We start from the raw sequence: 17,823 nt of genomic DNA, 5'->3' as shown, positions 1-17,823 counted from the left end.
GCTTTCAGGTGTTGTGTTATCATTTGTACGTTGCCGGGATTTACAAGGAGGCTGAGGCGCAGGGTGTGGCCTGTGTTAAGCACATTTAGGGGGGCACCCGGGAGATCAGACGCGGGGTGGGCAGTGCCACCCACGCGGGCACGTGGTTCCTCCACAGCAGCTACAGCAGGTTTCACAGGGGTTGTGGGGGTCTGTGACGGGACACAGCCAGTATCCACCTGGCCACCGGAGGAAAGTCAGCCTGTGCCCCGGACGAAAGTAGTTGAACGACGGCAAGGAATTAAGGAAAGGTATTCTGCAAAGAATTGATGCTTTTGAACTGTGGTGCTGGAGAAGACTCTTGAGAGTCCCTTGGACTGCAAGGAGATCCAACCAGTCCATCCTAAAGGAGATCAGTCCTGGGTGTTCATTGGAAGGACTGATGTTGAAGCTGAAATTCCATACTTTGGCCACCTGATGCGAAGAGCTGATTCATTTGAAAAGATCCTGATGCTGGGAAAGATTGAGGGCAGAAGGAGAAGGGGATGACAGAGGATGAGATGGTTGGACAGCATCACCGACTTGATGCACATGGGTCTGGGTGGACTGCGGGAGTTGGTGATGGACAGGGAGGCCTGGCGTGCTGTGATTCATGGGGTCACAAAGAGTCGGACATGACTGAGCGACTGAACTGAACTGAACTGATTCTGCAAAGACAAACCGAACAGAGGCAGACGCAGACCACCAACAAGAACATGATCAAACATCATAAAAAGACCTCGAGAGGGAGGCGTGTCCCCAGGGTGAGTGAGCTCGGCCGTTGAAGAAACACCACGCCTCGTGAAGAAGGGACTCCAACCCTACCCTCTGCCCTCAGAGAGGCAGAAAGGAACTCTGTGTGAAAAACGGGCGAACGTGGCCGTGTGTGTGCACACGGAACTTCTGGGTAGATTTGCGCTGACCAGGTTTCTTTTTCAGATTGGGAGAAGGCATGACTACACCTGAGACGGCTGGGAGGAGCAGAAGCCACCTGCCCAGCACCTCCCAGGCACGGGGAACCCCGGGGGTCACTCTTGCAGTTAACACTGGGCATTCCAGGGCCCCCACACCCCTCACGGCACCCACCAGCTGGCGGTTGGTCCCTTAACGTGTCCCTTTGTATTTCGGACAGTCACATGTGATGCAGGCTCCGTGATCATTCAGATCACCTTCCGCCCGGTGAGTCTGAATTAATGAGGGTCCGGATGTGGTCACCGACGTGCTTTTGTTATCATTTGTTTTTGATCATGTTTCACCTCTGCCCAGATTATCTGCTGCTGGAGTTAAAAATCCGGGGGTGAAACTGAGATTTTGTTCAAAGGCACGTCTTTGTGAGTTGCGATCTGGGGATTAAAGGGGAGCCACTAATTGCCTCCTGGGAGGGCTCAGGTCTGCCCTCCACCAAAGGCTCCACCCCTACTCCCCGCCCTGCCCCTCAGGGCATGACCCCGGGGTGACCCTTGACCTCACCTCCACCTGCCTGTGTGGGCCCCTTCACACAGCCCCTCGCTCACTCCTTGTCCTCTGTCTCTTTTGGACTGATGGGGCGTTTCTGTTTGGGCCCTGAGGGCTCCAGGCGACCCCGGAGAACCGCGGGAAACCTGGGCTAGTCTCTGATCCAGGTCACAAGGAGCGCCTGGGAGAAAATGCCTCAGCCCTGGACTCTAGGAGCACCTTCCTGTCCTTTGCTCTAGAAGGGGGACCGTGTCCCTGCAGTTCCGTTCTGCGGTGCTGTGACCATGAGGATGAACGCCCACACCTCACCTCGACACAGGCTCGATGAGCAGGAAAGAGCCTTCTGTGCGGAGCGCTGGCCCGCACACTTGGGAACACAGATTGGGAGCAAGGCAGGACAGGGGTGTTTGCACGGAAAAGGCTCGTTATGTGATCCCAGGTCCAGCAAGCTCAGAAACAGGAGCTGAGCCTCAGCGACAGGAGGTAAGAGGGTGTGGCTGCGCGAGGAAGAACGGGGATCTGGGTCCCTGGGTGGAGAGGAGAGGGCCGGGGGCAGCCGTGGTGGAAGGTCCTGGGGGTCACGGGGGCGTTCAGAGGGGCACAACCACGTGCAGCCCATGGGGATGCAGGGGGAAAGCGGTGGGCTGCAGAAGCCCGAGCGGCTCGAAGTCACGGAAGATGAGGACACGTCACTTGTCTAGAAAACCAGGAGGGAAAGAGGCGGGTACCACAGGCTGGAGGTGGGTTCCGGGCCATCTGCGGGGGAGGCCGGGGAGGGAGGAGAGTCGGAGAAGATGCAGCCAAGGGTGGGGTGGGCCTTTGCAGGGGGTGGGATGGGCGGCGTCTCAGTCAAAGGAGCTGACGGTGGAGGGACAAGAGCGACTCTGCAGAGTCCAGGGCAGACCTCCCAGGTGGTGGCGAGGCCTTCCAAAGACTGGGTGGTTCGTGGGTAGACAAACGGTGTCTGCTTAAGAGTTCTGTCCATTGTCTGTTCAGGGACCATCCTGGGGCCCCGAGGCCAAAGCTGCGAGGCGGGCCCAGGGCTGCCGATCCCCCTGCAGGCACTGTGGGTGGTGACGGCAGTGCCCACTCCTGGCTCAGGGAACCCACAGCGGCTGAATCTCCCCGGGGGGCAAGCATCAGCCTAGCCTGGATGCCACCTGGGTCGCTTGTTTTACAGCTTCTCCGTGTGAGGCTGGGGGCAAACGCAACAGAGGAGCAAACCATGCATTTGCTAACACGGATCCTATTCAGCTAAGCCCCTAATTCTCAGCAGAGTCCCGCACACCCTCGTGTAATAAGCTAAAGGTCAAGGTTCGGCCCCCACGGGCAGGCAGACTTCTAACTACGTGTAGGTGGGGATCCAGCCTGTCTGGAGGGACACACCCTCGCGGTCCGAGGAGCACACGCGTCACTCGAGCTTCGCGGCATCTGAGCGACTGTGGAGCAGCTGAAAATAGGGAGGGGGCGGCCGCTCTCAGGTGGCTCCCCCTACAACCCCCAAGGAAGGCTCTAAACGCTGCGAGCTCTCCTGGTAAAATATTTACGCAAATAAGCAAGTGTTTCTCCCTGTAGGCGCCTCCAGTATTTCATGCTGTTAATCTCTTTCCGAAATGAAAGAACATGTTTTGATACAGATTACAAGAGCTCTCGCCGCAGAGATGTTTGTGTGCTCAGAAGGCCACGCCGCCGGAGTCGGGATGCCGACGCTAGGTCCCTGGATGGAAAGCGAGTCTTGCAAAAAGATGTTTTCCTTTCTCCCCCGTGAACACTAATCTGAATCTTTAGAAATTGTTTTCCCATCTTTCCACAGCATCTACAATTTGGTGCGCTGGCGGTAATAATATCTGGGTGACAGGTTACCCAGACAACGTTTGTTACAGTTACCATTACACGCCTCACGCCCCGGACAGCATCGGGGGAGGTGGCAAGCTGTCTTACGCAGCCTCGCAGTCCGACCCCCTCCTGACCTGGGGTTTTGTGATTTTCAAGGACCCCCAGGGATTAGAGATCTATGCCCAGACTTCTCAGCGCCTCGGGGGTGTCCTGTAACCTGGCCCCAATCTACCTCTCAGCAGGAACCTTCCATTGGAGCCACCAGGGAGATGGAGAACGAAGTCCCGCAAGTCACCCGTGATGGACACAGAGAAATGCCGACTGCAGACACAGCGACGCGGAGGAGACCTCTCTGGTCCGAGCGCAGGGAGGAGGTGCTGAAGGCCCACAGCGTCCAGCTGGCGCTGACCAGCACTGGCTGTTCTGGGTTTTTGGTGCCCTGGGATCACCGGTCCCCCTGAGATGGGGCAGCCCTGGCCCAGAGGGACTCACTGACTCCTGGGCACGGAGCAGAGGGGCTGCTGAGTTACCCGCCCCCGACCGCACAGGCTGTCCGCAACGCCTGGGACTGGACCTCAGGCCGCCTTACTGAGACTCTGGGGAGGGAAGGCCAGTCACGTTAGAGTGAGGAGCAGAGGGGCCCTGGTGGGCTCCGAACCCTGGCCACTGGGGCCTGTCCGCACGCGACTGTCACTACTTTGTTGCTGCTGCTGTTCAGCTGCCACGTCGTGCCCCATTCTTTGCGACTCCATGGATTGCCAGGCCTCCCTGTCCCTCACCGTCTCCCGGAGTTTGCCCAAGTTCATGTCTGGTGAATTGGTGATGCCATCCAGCCATCTCATCCTCTGCCACCCTCTTCAATCTTTCCCAGCGAGTCATCAGGTGGCCGCAGTATTGGCGCTTCAGCTTCACTACAGGTGGGTTCCCGTACGTGACAACTGGTCGCGTCTGCAGAGTTTTCAAGTGTGCAGAGACATTTTCGGGCCACGTGGATGCTTTTGCAACTTGTTTTTCCCGCAACAGATGTTTGGAGGCTTTTTCGTGGCCCCTCCGGGAGCGTGCGCTCGTTACCTGAGCGGTCTCTGTAATCTCTCTGTACAGAGAGCCCAGTCTACCTTTTCACTGCCTCATGATGGACATTTGGGTTGTTTCTAGTCGTTTCTTTTCTAAATTTCCTGTTATTTAAAGCAGTCTGACGTGACTCTCTTTGTGCGTTTGGCCCTATGAAGGGGAGGGAGGGTTTCTCAGAGTTAAGGCCTGAGTGGGGGGGGGCTGGGGGGGTGCACCCGCCCTGGTCGTCCCCTCTGCAGCTGCGCTTGCACTCCCAGGGCGCGTGAGGCTTCTTCCCGCCTCCTCGCCTCTCCTGGGGACTATCAGACCGACTGCTTCTCAGTCTGAGGACTGTGAAATGGCATCTAAATCAGCTGCCCTGTGGTCCGGATCATCATTGTACATGTTGCTTCCACGATCAGAAAAAGTTAAAGACCAGCAAAAGTAGGGGACATGATTCTAAAGTGAGCCACTGAACTCCTGGGGCCGGGGACTCGCACGGTGACTGAGGGAGCAGGAGCTTTGGGAGCCCAGAGGAGAAGAGCCTGGCCCAGGTGGGGATGGGTGGGGAGGGGAGGCAGCAGGCAGAGGCGCCGTCCGATGTGCTTCTCAGAGGGGGAGCGGCAACCGGGGATGATGGGGGTCTTTCCCGGCAGGGGACTCGGGAAGGGTCACCGCCCAGCGCGGGCTGAGGCCAGAGCCCCGCCGGGGTTTCAGGGAGGTCCTGGGGGAAGCAGCTCAAAGCCATGCTCACAAGGCAGCGTGCGTGCCCGTGTGTGCGCTAACGGAGGGGGTGGGCCTCCCTCTGCCCATTCCCGCGGAGCGCCGCTGTCCGAACCGGTTTCCATCAGCCCGGGAGGGCTGCGGAGGGCGCGGAGATGACCACAGAACCGGGACCGCCGGGGCTCAGCAGAGGCGGCGTGTGTGTGTCTGTGTTGGGGGGGACCCCGGGGGGCCGGGCGAGGGGCCTTCACATCTCCGCTCTGAACATGCGTCCTGTTCCGCAGCACGCTGGGGCTCCTCCCCGGGGACTGGGCGGTGATCAGATGGTTTGTCCTGCTGCTTCCATAACAGGCTGCAGAGAGGAGGGCAGCCCTGCCCGCGTGCGGGCTCCGGGCACCTCAAGAGCCTCGTCAGCTCCACAGACCATTCCTGCCCCAGCGCCTGAGACCAGCCGGCCGGGCCCTCTCGGCTGCACAGGGTCTGAAATGCACACCACAGCAGAGGCTCCTCGATGGCTGTGGTTTTAGTGGCCTGAACGTGCAGGTCCTTGGTCACCTGGCTCAGAAGCGCCGTCCTCACACACAGCAGTGGCTCCCGGGGCCGCAGAGGACAGGGCCGAGTTGTGCAGATGGCGAGCGTGCCCCAGGCCCATCCTAATGAAGCCGGGGCTCAACAAGTTCGCCCTTTCACGGCTGCCAGTTGTTACCCAGAAGACAAATCTGATCACGTCCCTTAGCTGCTCAAAGTCCTTGGGGGACTCCCTTGGCACAGATTTTCAAACTTTTTTTTTTTTTTAATGAAGTGAAACCTTTTTTCAAACAAAATCTTACAGTCCTCACCTGGAGAGCAGGTGTAAGTGGTACGTTTCACTGCCATTTGTAAGCTGTGTTTAGGGTATGACTGTCAAATTACCTGCAACCTGAGCAGATGTATCTGGGGTCTGCAATGGGTGAGGAGAAGGACAGTACTTCAGGGCCGGCCTGGCCCTGGGGGACACACTGGGCCCTCGAAGGCCCACATGGGAAGGTCTGGGCCGCTGGCCCCTCCTGCACGCGACACAACGCCTTTCCAGCGGTTCACAGCCTGGCTGGCCCACACCCCCAGGGATGTTTATGCCCCCGCAGGCGGGGTTCGGGAAACCACCCGTGTGATGGAGCAGACCCTCTGGGTCTTCCCGGGACAGCCCCCTTCCCGTATCCTGTGCTGGGGCGCCTCTCTGAAGCACCCGGGAACAGTGTGTGCTGTCCCTCAGTTCTTCCATAGATGCTGAGACCCCCACCGCAGGGGAGGCGTTAACTGCTGGATGACCGAATGGCCTTGAGCACTCAGCCCCCAGGTCTGCGGAGCCTGAGGAGCGCTGGGCTAACCCCTCAACCCCACCTGTCACCTCGCCGTCCACCAGCCACAGTACAGTGCATGCTGATCACACCCCCCAACGCGGTGGAAACCCACTGGGGAGCTGGGGCGTTTTCAGCACCAGCTGCCCTGACACCTTGCTTGTCATCGGGCAGTAAACGCTGCACTTGCCTTCTCCGCGGCCCGGCGTCAGGAGACTGCCTTTACCGCCTGCTGGCGAGCAGACCCAATGTCTTGTTTACCAACATTCATCCTCAAGCTCCAGGCTGAAAACACCTTCCGGCCCTGAGCCCCTGATCCAGGAGACGCTGCCCTGCAGGGCATTCTGCGGAACCTCCCCGCATCGAGGGCTTCCCAGGTGGCTCAGTGGTAAAGAACCTGCCTGCCAAAGCACGAGACGCAGGACAAGTAGGTTCAATTCCTGGGTAGGGAAGATCGCCTGGAGGAGGAAATGGCAACCCACGCCAGCGTCCTTGCCTGAATGATCCCATGGACAGAGGAGCCTGGCGGGCTGCAGTCCACGTGGTTGCAAAGATTCAGACATGAACGAGTGATGAGCACGCACGCACGCCCCGAATCGGGACCACGCCGTCGTGTCACTGTGCCTCCTCTTCCAGGACCTGCCCCGCCAGCGTCTGACTCACCCCTGACCCCCCCTCCCCCTTGCTCATCTTCCCCTCGCTCCCCTCCCCCTCTGCACACGAGGCCTGGCACATCAGAGGCTCCTGACTTGTTACAGTGAAAGGGTGAACAAATCAACGGACTGATGACCTTTAAAAATAAAACTTGCTGCCTTTGGGAAAACTGGGGCAAATTAAGGCTCTTCATCAAAGTTATCAGAGCTGGCCCCCTGCCAAGTTCAAAGCAAACTGCTTCCCTGGGACCCAAGCCTGCAGTTCACTTGGGAAACTTCCTCGAAGGATTGGGTGCAGGCCCTGCGGCAGCAGAGGGACACTTCTGGGACCTTGGAGCAAGGTCCGCGTAGGAATCTTCTGTGAAAAGCCAGCCCGCTGTTTCCCAAACACACATCAAAATAACTGGGTTATTTCTGAGCAGAGGGAAGGTCAATTACAGATGGTACTGCCGTGAACCGTGAACAGAGAGATTCTGGGCGAACAGAATGTAAATTTCATTCTGCGAAGAACCCTTAGAGCAAGAGACACAGGGCTGCGGTCTCTCGGCTCAGAAAATGCCAGGCTGCTGTGGATGGGATTTTTTTTTTTTTTAACCTTTTAGACATCTAATAAAAATGGATGAAATCAATCTAATTGTCATTTCTCTTTGAGCTGTGGTCCCTGCTGCTCCCTTACCTAGAATAATGCCGTTGGGCTCCTCTGGAGGCTGCCACACAATCCGCACAGACGTGAGCCTCACCTCCGGGAACACGAGCCTCACGGGTGGGCCTGGGGCTGAAGGGGAACAAAAAAAAGACCCGAGAATCAGGCCAGGGCATGTCACGTGGGTACACGGCGGGGTTTTGCAGGGTCCTATGGGCCGGCCGAGGACAGTCATGACTGCTCGTGGGTGAATTACTCTGAGTTTGGGGAAGGTGACTTTTGCAGAGCTCATGAACACTGGGAGTCCTGAGTGTTGCCGAAAGCTGGCCGCTGCAGTCACTAAGTAGCATGGTAGAGGGTACATCAAGTCAGAGCAGAGCCTTGGCCATCCGAGCTGATCCCTCTCCCGGTCTGGATGTCCACACCGCAGATGAAAGGTGAGGAAGGTGGCTGAATGTCGCTCCCAACTTCCAGCGGAGGTTACCGTGACTGACCAAATAACACAGCTACAACAGCAGCCTTTCTCTCAGACAGGCGAGCCCTCTCCTGCATCGTCCCAGAAAATCAAGAGGCGCTGTCCCCAAATTAATGTAATAGTCCCTCTTCATGGTCTGGTGCACCAGTAATTCAAATAGAAGCTATGCATGCAGGCACCACTGAATAATAGGGCCGCAGACACTGTAAGATATATTTACTTAAATGGACAAGCTAGTAAATGCGTGGCCAGCGTGGGAACTTCTTGTTTGAACGTAAGAACTCTTCCCAGGTAAGAGGCAACAGGCACGGAACAATCAATATAGAAATAAAATGACGTGCGTTACAGTCATTCCGGGGCTGCTGAATTTTGCTTCGAGCTACTTAGTTGAGGATGGTATTTTAAATTATAAACTTGTGCTCTGACCCCTGTGTTTGGGTGAAATAAATGGAAGGAGACCACAGGCTCACATGCCAGGACCGATTCACAAATGGGAAACTCTGATGTCTGGTCTGTCTTCCGTGGCTTCTGCCCCTCACTGTCCCCAAAGGTGATCGCTTGCTTCGTGATGAAACAAGGGGAAGGAGAAACGAGTTTATGTCAAGACTGTAGCAGGAAACAGACGTTGGCTCACGACTCCCCTGCACGTGCTTCGGAAAGAATACCTTCCCAAGTTTGAGGAACCATTACTAAACACCCGTTACTGTTCATGTGGGTGGTCCTGGACACAACATACGGTTTTGCAAAGACATGGCCTTCAGGTCACAGGGTCCCTTTCAGACACTGGCTGCCCTGAGACCAGCCCCCCGAGGAAGGACGATGCTCGAGGCGCCCCCTCCTCTGACCCCGGCAAGGCCCAGCTCCCGTGCTATCTCCCAGCAGACGGGGAGGAGAGTGTCATCTCAGCGGATAGACCGCCTTCTGGGCTGATTTAATTCCTTCAGTAAAAAAGCTGAAGAAAATCTCTGGTGCCTCACTTTCAGCTGAATCTGAGCCTGGGTTTTTTGCGGGGAGACTATTTGCCACAGTCTGGTTAACAAAGATCGTGTACAGGAGCTAACCTTGGGTGGCTGATATCTGCAAAGTGGAGAAACACGCCTGAGGATTTAGACGACCATCAAGAGGTATTTGTTTCTGGGGCTGGGAACCTGGGCACCCCAGCCTCACAAACATGCCCTCTGAGGGGGCTTGTAACGATCTTATTATGCAAACGAGAGCGGGCCACCCCAGGAAACCTAGGGCTTCTCAGCAGCTTTGTGCCGATGCCACCAGGAGCGGCCTGAGGCGTCCTGGCCTGGCCCATCCAGACTTTCAGGCTCACCCCTAACCTGTAAACACTCACTCTGGCCGAAACTGGCCGTAAGAGTGCCCCGTGGTCAGAAAACAACTTTGCTTCGTTTTCCTCTGCTGATTCGAGGGGAGAAGGCGTGTTCTGAAAATTAAGTTGAAAATGACCACCGTCCAAAGGGTGTGGATGGGGACAGCAAACCTGGGGGGCGGGTGGAGGCACGGCCCCAACGTACCGTCATCTTTGGTGCGTTCCAGGATGGGGGGTGCGCTGGGGACCCCGTTCCCGATGCGGGTGAAGGCAAGCACCTGGAGCTCGTAGAGCACAAACTTGCCCAGGCCCGCCAGGAGCGCTGACTGCGTGTGGTTCCCGCGCACCACGTGGCTCCGGGGCTCGGGGTCCAGGTCTTTGGCCCGGAACAGGATCTGAGCAGAGACACACAGGGGCGGGGTGGGGAGGCAGTGTGTGAGGAGGGGCCTGGGAGGGCTCAGGACCACCTGGCGAGGACCAGGGTCTTCCCCCCAGGGCAGCTGGTTCAGGGCGTGGGGATCTAATTCCTAACCGCTGGCATTTTTTGGGGGAAAGATGGAAGTGCAGCAATTTCCTGGAGACTGGAAGGTGGCTGCAGCGATGACCCAGCCCTTGGCTGGCTGGGCGAGCCAGAGGCTCCGCTGTAATTTACAGGATTTGAGGTCCCCAGCAGCAGCCCCTAAAACCAGGGCTCGATACAAACCCAAAGACATCCCGCTTCTTGTGAAAGGAGCTGGCGGCTACTTGGCTACATGGTTGTTAGGAGGCGGGCCTCCTGCCTCGGAGGACCTGTGGACCCCCAAACCCGAGACCCCGCCCCGGGGCCATTCACTGCCCTCACTGCAGACGCGGCCGCACTGAGAAGGCCCCTCCATGGCCCGCCAGCTCCTCACTCCCGAAGCTCGGCCCCTGGGAGCTGGCCCGCAGGAGCAGCGGCCAGAAGGCTGTGAAGGGCGGGGGTCACAGGTGGGGCTGTGGGTGCTGCTCTCAGAGCTGGGCCAGGGGATTGCTGTGTCCAAAGGGGCCAGGAGGGAGCGGTCAGGATGCCCTGGGGTGGCGGTGGGGCTTGAGGATGGGAGGAAACACAGAACGGGATCTAGAAGGCAGATGGCCCAAGGAGGAGGCCGCAGCGCAGGGGACACACGTGCCTCACGGTCAAACCCAGGAAGGGCCGTCCTGCTGCTGGGGGAGCGGATGGAACAGACAGGGGGGTTTGAAGGTCTGGGTAAAAGCACACAGGGCTGGCGCAGAAAGGTCTCCCAGAGAAACCAGGAGGAGTCCAAGCCTCGACGCCGAGGCCAGCGCCCAGGATGGACATGGGCAGTGGTGACACTTGGAGACGTGTGTCGGGGACTCCGGACACGTCCTTGGCATCTTACAAAATCAGCCACCCGTGACTGGAGGGAGCAACCGCCGTTCCGCCCGTCTTATGGGGAGGACTCGGGCCCAGAGCGCCTTGCGTGGGGCCGCGCGACGAGGGTGGACCGACCCTCATCCCAGACGGGGACGAGGGAGAGGAGAGGAGGGGGGTGAAGTCCAGGAAACAGGCCAGAGCCGGCGACGCGCAGGCCATGCGAGCTCGCGGGCCGGGGAGGTGGGCGGGGAAGGTCACCTGAGCACATACCTTGTAGCCCAGGATGAGCCCGTTTTGGTCCGGTTCAGGGACCGAGGCCCACGTCAGTAAGATCTGGGTGGAGCTGACGGCCTCGGCTGACACGTTTTCAGGGGCGGCTGAAGGAACTGCAAGGAATGAGTTAAAGAGATTGGCTCTGGAAGTCTAAAGGCGTCTACAAACAAAGGTCTAATTTTTATCCTTCTAATCAAGTTGTCCTTGAAATAGCAATGCACTCTGAGCGTTTTTTTGCAGTGATCAGATTAAACCTGCAGGGGTATCACGGAAATGTAAATCTCCTTAATATCAGCAACAAATTCCATAAATCCTGGGTATTTAGGAGCTCCATGTTACCCCCCCGAGTCCACCCAGAGAGAAAATAAGCTTGTCTGATTCTTATATTAACTGGTGAGAACTGTGACTTTTATCTCAGACGGAATCCTCACTTGCAGACACAGTTCGTGGACCTCTCTAAGTGCGGACTTTGTGGGGGACAGGCAGGCGGGGAGGTTATGATCTACATCGGGGCTGGGGGCAGGGGAGACTGACAAGGTGTACCTCTCTGTGGGGAGGGGGTGACAGGCACCAGGAAAGGGGGCGTCAGCACCCCCAGCGCCTCCATGGTCGAAACGGAGAACGTGTCAAGTTCACGAGACTCAGGGGCACATAACACGGGATGGGGCTGTGACACCTTCGCAGTGACCACCCCGGACGCGCCTGCCCACTGGCTGGCTCGCCCATCCGTCTATTCCTTCACGTCCTCAGTCATGCCCTCCCTCCCTCGTACATCAGCACTTGCTTCCTTCTGCTCGGCCACTGCGAAGGCTCCTCCGGTAGTCAGTCTGAAGACAGAAAGTAACGTGTTTGCCCATCGACACTGCTCCCCAACTCTGCTTCCTGGAGCTTCTATACCAAAGCGATGTGGTCTTTGCTGTGGGGTCAATTGTGTCCCTTCAAGTTCCCGTGCTGAGTCCCGACCCTCTGGGCCCAGAATGTGACCTTATTGGGAAATACGGTCCCTGTGGATGTAACTGGTCAGATGAGGTCACATGGGGGTGGGTGGGCCCTACTCCAGCAGGGCTGGCATCCCTGTGAGGAGAGACGGATATGCATGTGGGAAGAGCCCCAACCCCTGGCAGGACTGGGTCTGTACTGCCGCAGCCGAGGAGCTTCCAGAAGCTGGGAGGGGGAGGACCACCCCTCCCGGCACCTCCAGAGGGAGCTCGGCTCTGCTCACACCCCTTTCTCCACCTTCTGGCCTGCAGAGCCTTGAGAGAATACATTTCTGCTGTTTGAAGCCACCACTCTGAGGCACGGGATTACAGCAGCCCCAGGAAATGAGGGACTGCTGTAATCAAGTCTGTAAGACAAAAATGACGGGACTCGTGCAGGGCCTGGAGGAGATGCCCTCCGTTGTTGGCCAGCTGGTCCCGGCTGCTCCACTAGCGGCAGGTTTGAGAGGAGGTGGAGGGGCCAAAGAGGGTCAGCGGCAGGCCGGGCCTCGCTGCGCCACTCGCTGGGAGCGCTGGGCCTGGAAGGGCGGCGCCCCTGGCCTGACCGCCCGGGGGGCGGGGACCCCACCCCTTGCCCACTGGTGAGGCTGACCGACGGGCCTTGGAGCCTGACCGATGAGGCTGATGGGCCTCAGAGCCTGACTGAAGAGGCTGACTGATGGGCCTCGGAGCCTGACCGACGATGCTAACTGACCGGCCTCAGAGCCCAGGTGTGGACCGGTTGCCACGTGGGTCGGCTGACGCCCCACAACACACACACGCCGCTGTTGGCGCCTGTCTGTCCCGAGCACAGGGGTCCTCCCTCCTGACAGTTCTGGAGAGAAGACGCTGGCCAGCTCACCTGGTCGATTAATTTTTTCTTCCCAGCTACGTCAGTAGAGGGTCATTTATTCCATCATTCAGTCATTCAACAAAACACTATAATTCACTTGAGCAGATTTGTGTCACAGGGAGAGAATCTTCCTGGCTTCCTGTGAACTCTGTTCCCCTCAGGGAGCAGGCCGGCCGCACACACCACTCCGAGTCCCTGCACCTCCCATGGGGGCTCCCACGGAGCCACTCGTGTCTTCCGTCCATCAGGGGCGCCCCCTTGGTGTTGTAACTTCCAAGGCGGTTACCAGGACATTGCTGACACAGATGCTTATTTTATTAAAGAAAAACAACTGAGGGAGAAGCTGACACCTTGCATCAGTTGTGAATTAAAGGTGTCACTTATCATTCAAAGAGAAGGTAAACCTACAATTTTCCGAGTTCATTTTCCACTTTATTTAGAACCAGGCGAGGGGAGAAAATATACTGTACCAAGACACTAGCCTTAAGTTCTCAACTTCCATCTCTCTGCAAAGAGAGAGGCCATCGTCACAGCAATGCAAACTGGCCAGCTCTCAATCCTAACTATCTCCTGCGGTTCATCTTGGAGGCCGTAAGCGCCCAGTTCTCATGTAGACCCACATGTAACAGATGACTTTCTAAGACGTGGTACCGTGCGCCTCCACACACTGGCAGGCCAGCCGTGTCCCCAGAGAGTCAGGGCAACTGGGCAATTGTGGCAGCTCAGCCTCGGTGCCCAGAATGCAGCTGGGTTCCCAACGAGGAGACAGGCTGAGCAAACGGTAGTGTTCACGATAAAAATTTCAGCCCATTTGAGTCTCACCAGGGAAAACTGCCATTTAGTTACAAAATATTTATGTTCTTAAGATTTGGGGAAAAATCTTGCACATTACCTAAGTTGAGGGAGATTCAACTCCTTTCCCAGCCTGGTATCTTGAGTTTTGAGACAGTCCTAGAAACTTCCCTTTCTTTAAAAAGAGTGCTGCTTAGAATGCACCTCCTTCTTTCTTCTCTCTCGTCTGCAGGCCTCCTTCCCTCTTAGCATGAGCTGTGCCTCATGTCGTGGCTTTGATTTCAAGGGCCTCATCTACCCTTATAACACATCATAAGATGTCATGAAACCAGCTCAAGTGCACGTCAAAACTGGACACTTCATATAAATGTGGTTTGAGAAGTTCTACGTGGTGCTTCCACAGCGGGCTTTCAGCATGTCTGTGCTCTGAGCTTCTTACAGCACGGACATACAGCTATCATCACGGAGGTGCTGCGTGTGCCAGAAGGGGTCTACAGGCTTCCTCTCCTCCCAGCTCCCTCCGACCCCGTCTGACTCCATCAGCAGCTGTGACGCTCCAGCAGCGTGCCCTGGAGACCCCTTCACCCTCTTCACCAAATGCTGAGTGATGACCTCTGGTTTGCTGCTGTTCAGTAGCTGAGTCGTGTCTGATTCTCTGTGATCCCACAGACTGCAGTGCGCCAGGCTCCCCTGTCCTCCACTATCTCCTGGAGTGTGCTCAAACTCGTGTCCATTGAGCTGGTGATGCCATCCAACCATCTCGTCCTCTGTCTGACCACTGGAAGGGTGGCTTTTTAGCAGCCGGGGAGACTTTTACAAAAAGATACTCAAGGCAGCCATTTTGCCATCGGTTGTCTTTGTTGAGTGTTCTTTGAAAACTTATCCCAAAATATTATTTTCCATTTAAAATTTCCCTTTCTTCACCTTCACATGATATTTAGTTGTTGTTTTCTGAACAAAAGGCTGTAGCCAAGTGCAGAGCTTGAGGTTGACGGTTACTTTCTTTCAGTTCCTTCAGGATTATTAGTCCATTGTCTTTTGGCCTCTGTTGTTCTCGAGAGGTTGGCTTCAGATGGTCTTTGCAGGTGAGATGTCCTGGGCCCAGATGTTTTTAAGATTTTCTCTCTGGCTCTGGTATTTTGCAGTTGTAGGGCAGTGCAATTTGGTGCAGATTTATTTCTGTTTTTTCTGTTTGGGATTCATGTCTTCCGTCTGATGCACAGTGTCCTCCCCAATTCTGTACTTTCTCAGCCATAACCTCTGTGTGTTTCCCCTGTCTCGTTTCCCTGCACTGCCCCCGTCCTTTCTGGATCTTACTGACTGTATGTTGGGCCTTCTCAGTCTAGTCTTCATGTCTTTTAACTTCTCTGTCACACTTTCGCTGTCAACGTCTCTGGGCTGTATTTTGAGACTTTCACTCATTTTCAGCTTCCAGTTTGGCAATTCTCTCTTTTGCAGTGTCTAACCTACTTATTACCTCAAAGTGTTTTATTTTTTTTTCCCTAAGAAAAACTGTTTTAAATGGTATTTTAATGGGGGCAGGAGGAGAAGGGGACGACAGAGAATGAGATGGCTGGATGGCATCACCGACTCTGTGGACATGAGTTTGAGTGAACTCCGGGAGTTGGTGATGGACAGGGAGGCCTGGTGTGCTGTGATTCATGGGGTCACAAAGAGTCGGACACAACTGAGAGACTGAACTGAACTGAATCTCTACTTAGAGTTTTAATGCTTTCTTTTAATAACGAAAGACTTTACAATTTATTTCTAGCTTTAGAATCAATGTGACATAAACAAGTCAACGTCACATATGATCTGTATGTAACACTGTGTAAGATTTAGGTATACAACATAAGACATGAAGAAGGCAGGACTTGCCCTGGGCTCAGGAAGCCTCTGAGGAAACAGTTAACTCCTGATGCAGCTAGTTCCCCGTCTCAGACTTCCCACCTTCATCTCAGCCCTCTTGGGTGCAGGTCAGGAAGGTATTCAGAGCATGACTTCTAACAGCCCATGTGGTCTAGGGTAAGCCGTCCCCTGATACATCAAGTGCTGAACAATGTGGGTGGGGGTGAGCTGAAGAGAAGAGATGTTCTTTCTTTTCAGGGGAAAACCTCACTATTCCAGACCCTCGGAAAGAGCTGGTCTGTGTGTCTTTAAAGAATGTCAGCCACGCTCTTTTCTGTGTTTCTATAAGCTCAAACCAGGCCAGCAAGGGTCCTGAAAACCACTGTTGACCAGTCTGACCATGGAACCCAGAAGAGGAGCATTCTGCGAGCGACCTCTGGAGGCTCTCCTCCCTCCCTGGCAGTAAGAAAGGGTTGGGAGCCGTCTCCGGGCAGGTGTCAAGAGGCAGACGCACCCCCCCTTTGCTCATCTCTCCCCTCTGGCCACCGCATGCAGATGGCAGCTAGTCTACAGGACGGCAGAGCCTGGGTCCTCAAATCACCCCAAGGACTCACCAACAGGCACACCCATCTTACGCTGTAAAGAGCAACTCCCATTGTGCGAAAGCAACTGAATTTTTGAGGGTCTGTTTTCTGGGGCAGAGGAAACTGTCTTGACACACCACACGCACAACTCTGTTGGGAGGAATTCCTGAACACTGAGCCTCACAAAGATCCCGTCAGAGTCTCCGTATGCTCCTACTTCCGATTACTGGTGGTGAAAATCATCCCTAAATAAAGACAACAATGCAAGTCCAAGCCCTGGGAGACTCCATCATCAAATGCAAAGCAGTGTCATGGGCTCTGAGGCAGGTTGATCTAATTACTCAGAAGACTGTCGACAAAGACATGGCGGGGGGTGGGGAGGTGGGGAAAGGATGAGCCAGTGAGACGCCACCGGGCCTGGGCCCGCTCAGCTCCTCCTCCGGGGAGACACAGGGAGGGCGCGGAGCCCGACTCACCCGACTCCCGGGTCCGGCCCCGCACGGCCGCACTCCAGGGCCCGGCGCCGATGGCGTTGAAGGCCTGCATCTGCAGCTCGTACTCGGTCCACTCCTCCAGCCCCTCGACTGTGAACTCCCGCTCCAGCCGGTCACTGATGACTTGGGCCAGCACCACAGAGGGCAGGTCTGGGCGCCAGTACTTAATCCTGTAGCCTACGGACTCGGGGTTCCCATTGTACTGAGAGTCCGGCAGTGGCTGGAAGTGGACGACAGTCTGTGGTGAGCCCCCATCTCGGAACCACCCACCGTGAGGGTCCCCAAGCACCAGCCTGTCTTATGGGGTGAGTCCACGGAAAAGCTACTCTGGGGTGAATATTCTTGGACTTTTTCTTTTTTACTTTTCCCTGGAACTTTTCTTCTGTTAATTACAGGAAGCCTTGTCAGTAACTTTAGCTGGACTTAATTTCTTTTAATATATTGTGGCTTAATTTTGTGGGCAAATGTTCTGTTTCAATATCAAGCTGGCTATCTTACAAATACTTAGGACCCGTTCTGCGTCGACCGAGCTTAAGGACTTACAGGTCCAGCCCGTGGGACGGTCGACTTTCTTCCCTAAAGAATATGCCTCAGTTCCAAGAAGCCAGTGGGTAAGGCTACTAATTAATAAGACAGCTGGGGATGGTCTGAGATCCAACACTAATGGTAGAGTGCACTACTTCTTGGTTTAATGATGAGATTAACTCTGACCTGGACAAAGGCAGGAGGAGGCGATGCCTAAGCTCTGGGCTCCCCCCTGCCCCGCCCCCTGGCTCACCACCCAGCGGAGCCGCAGGCTGGTCTCGCTGGCAGTGCGGACGGTGAAGCTGGTGGGGGCCACGTCCGGGGGGGCCTGCAGCGTCTGGATGACCCGGGAGGACTGACTGAAGGGGCCGGCGCCGACGACATTCACCTGTCTCATTCGGAACCTGCAGGGGGAGGGGCCGCGGGAGAATGGAAGGAAGCAAAACCCCAAGCCAGTTTCACAGGGCACATCACGGACCCTGGCCGCTCGTTTTACATTGAATGTTTTCCCCTAAAAAAGAGTGAGTCTTGACTCATCTGCTCTAAACTTAGGAAGGATGCTAAAACGAGCGTAGGTTCAATAGCACCTCTCATTGGGTTTTTTTAAAAAACAGA

At 55.9% G+C, this 17,823-nt stretch overlaps 1 protein-coding gene across 5 annotated transcripts in view; it reads right to left on the bottom strand.

The window, feature by feature from the left end:
- SDK1 (sidekick cell adhesion molecule 1) overlaps nt 1-17,823 on the bottom strand; it is a 728,747-nt gene that overhangs the window by 64,400 nt on the left and 646,524 nt on the right. For all 5 annotated transcript variants that reach the window (XM_055410401.2, XM_055410402.2, XM_055410400.2 and 2 more), the window contains exons 24-28: nt 17,462-17,612; nt 16,666-16,903; nt 11,133-11,248; nt 9,714-9,903; nt 7,749-7,847 (exon numbers count right to left, since the gene is read on the bottom strand). In XM_055410401.2, the coding sequence (XP_055266376.2) occupies nt 7,749-7,847; nt 9,714-9,903; nt 11,133-11,248; nt 16,666-16,903; nt 17,462-17,612 (794 nt within the window). The remainder of the gene's footprint in view (nt 1-7,748; nt 7,848-9,713; nt 9,904-11,132; nt 11,249-16,665; nt 16,904-17,461; nt 17,613-17,823) is intronic.

This window comes from Moschus berezovskii, chromosome 27 (genome assembly GCF_049115385.1).
Source record: "Moschus berezovskii isolate FMDL1 chromosome 27, NW_MosBer_1.0, whole genome shotgun sequence".
NCBI lineage: Eukaryota > Metazoa > Chordata > Mammalia > Artiodactyla > Moschidae > Moschus > Moschus berezovskii.
The sequence above is the reverse complement of the archived record's forward strand: the minus strand, read 5'-3'. Positions and strand labels throughout refer to the sequence as shown.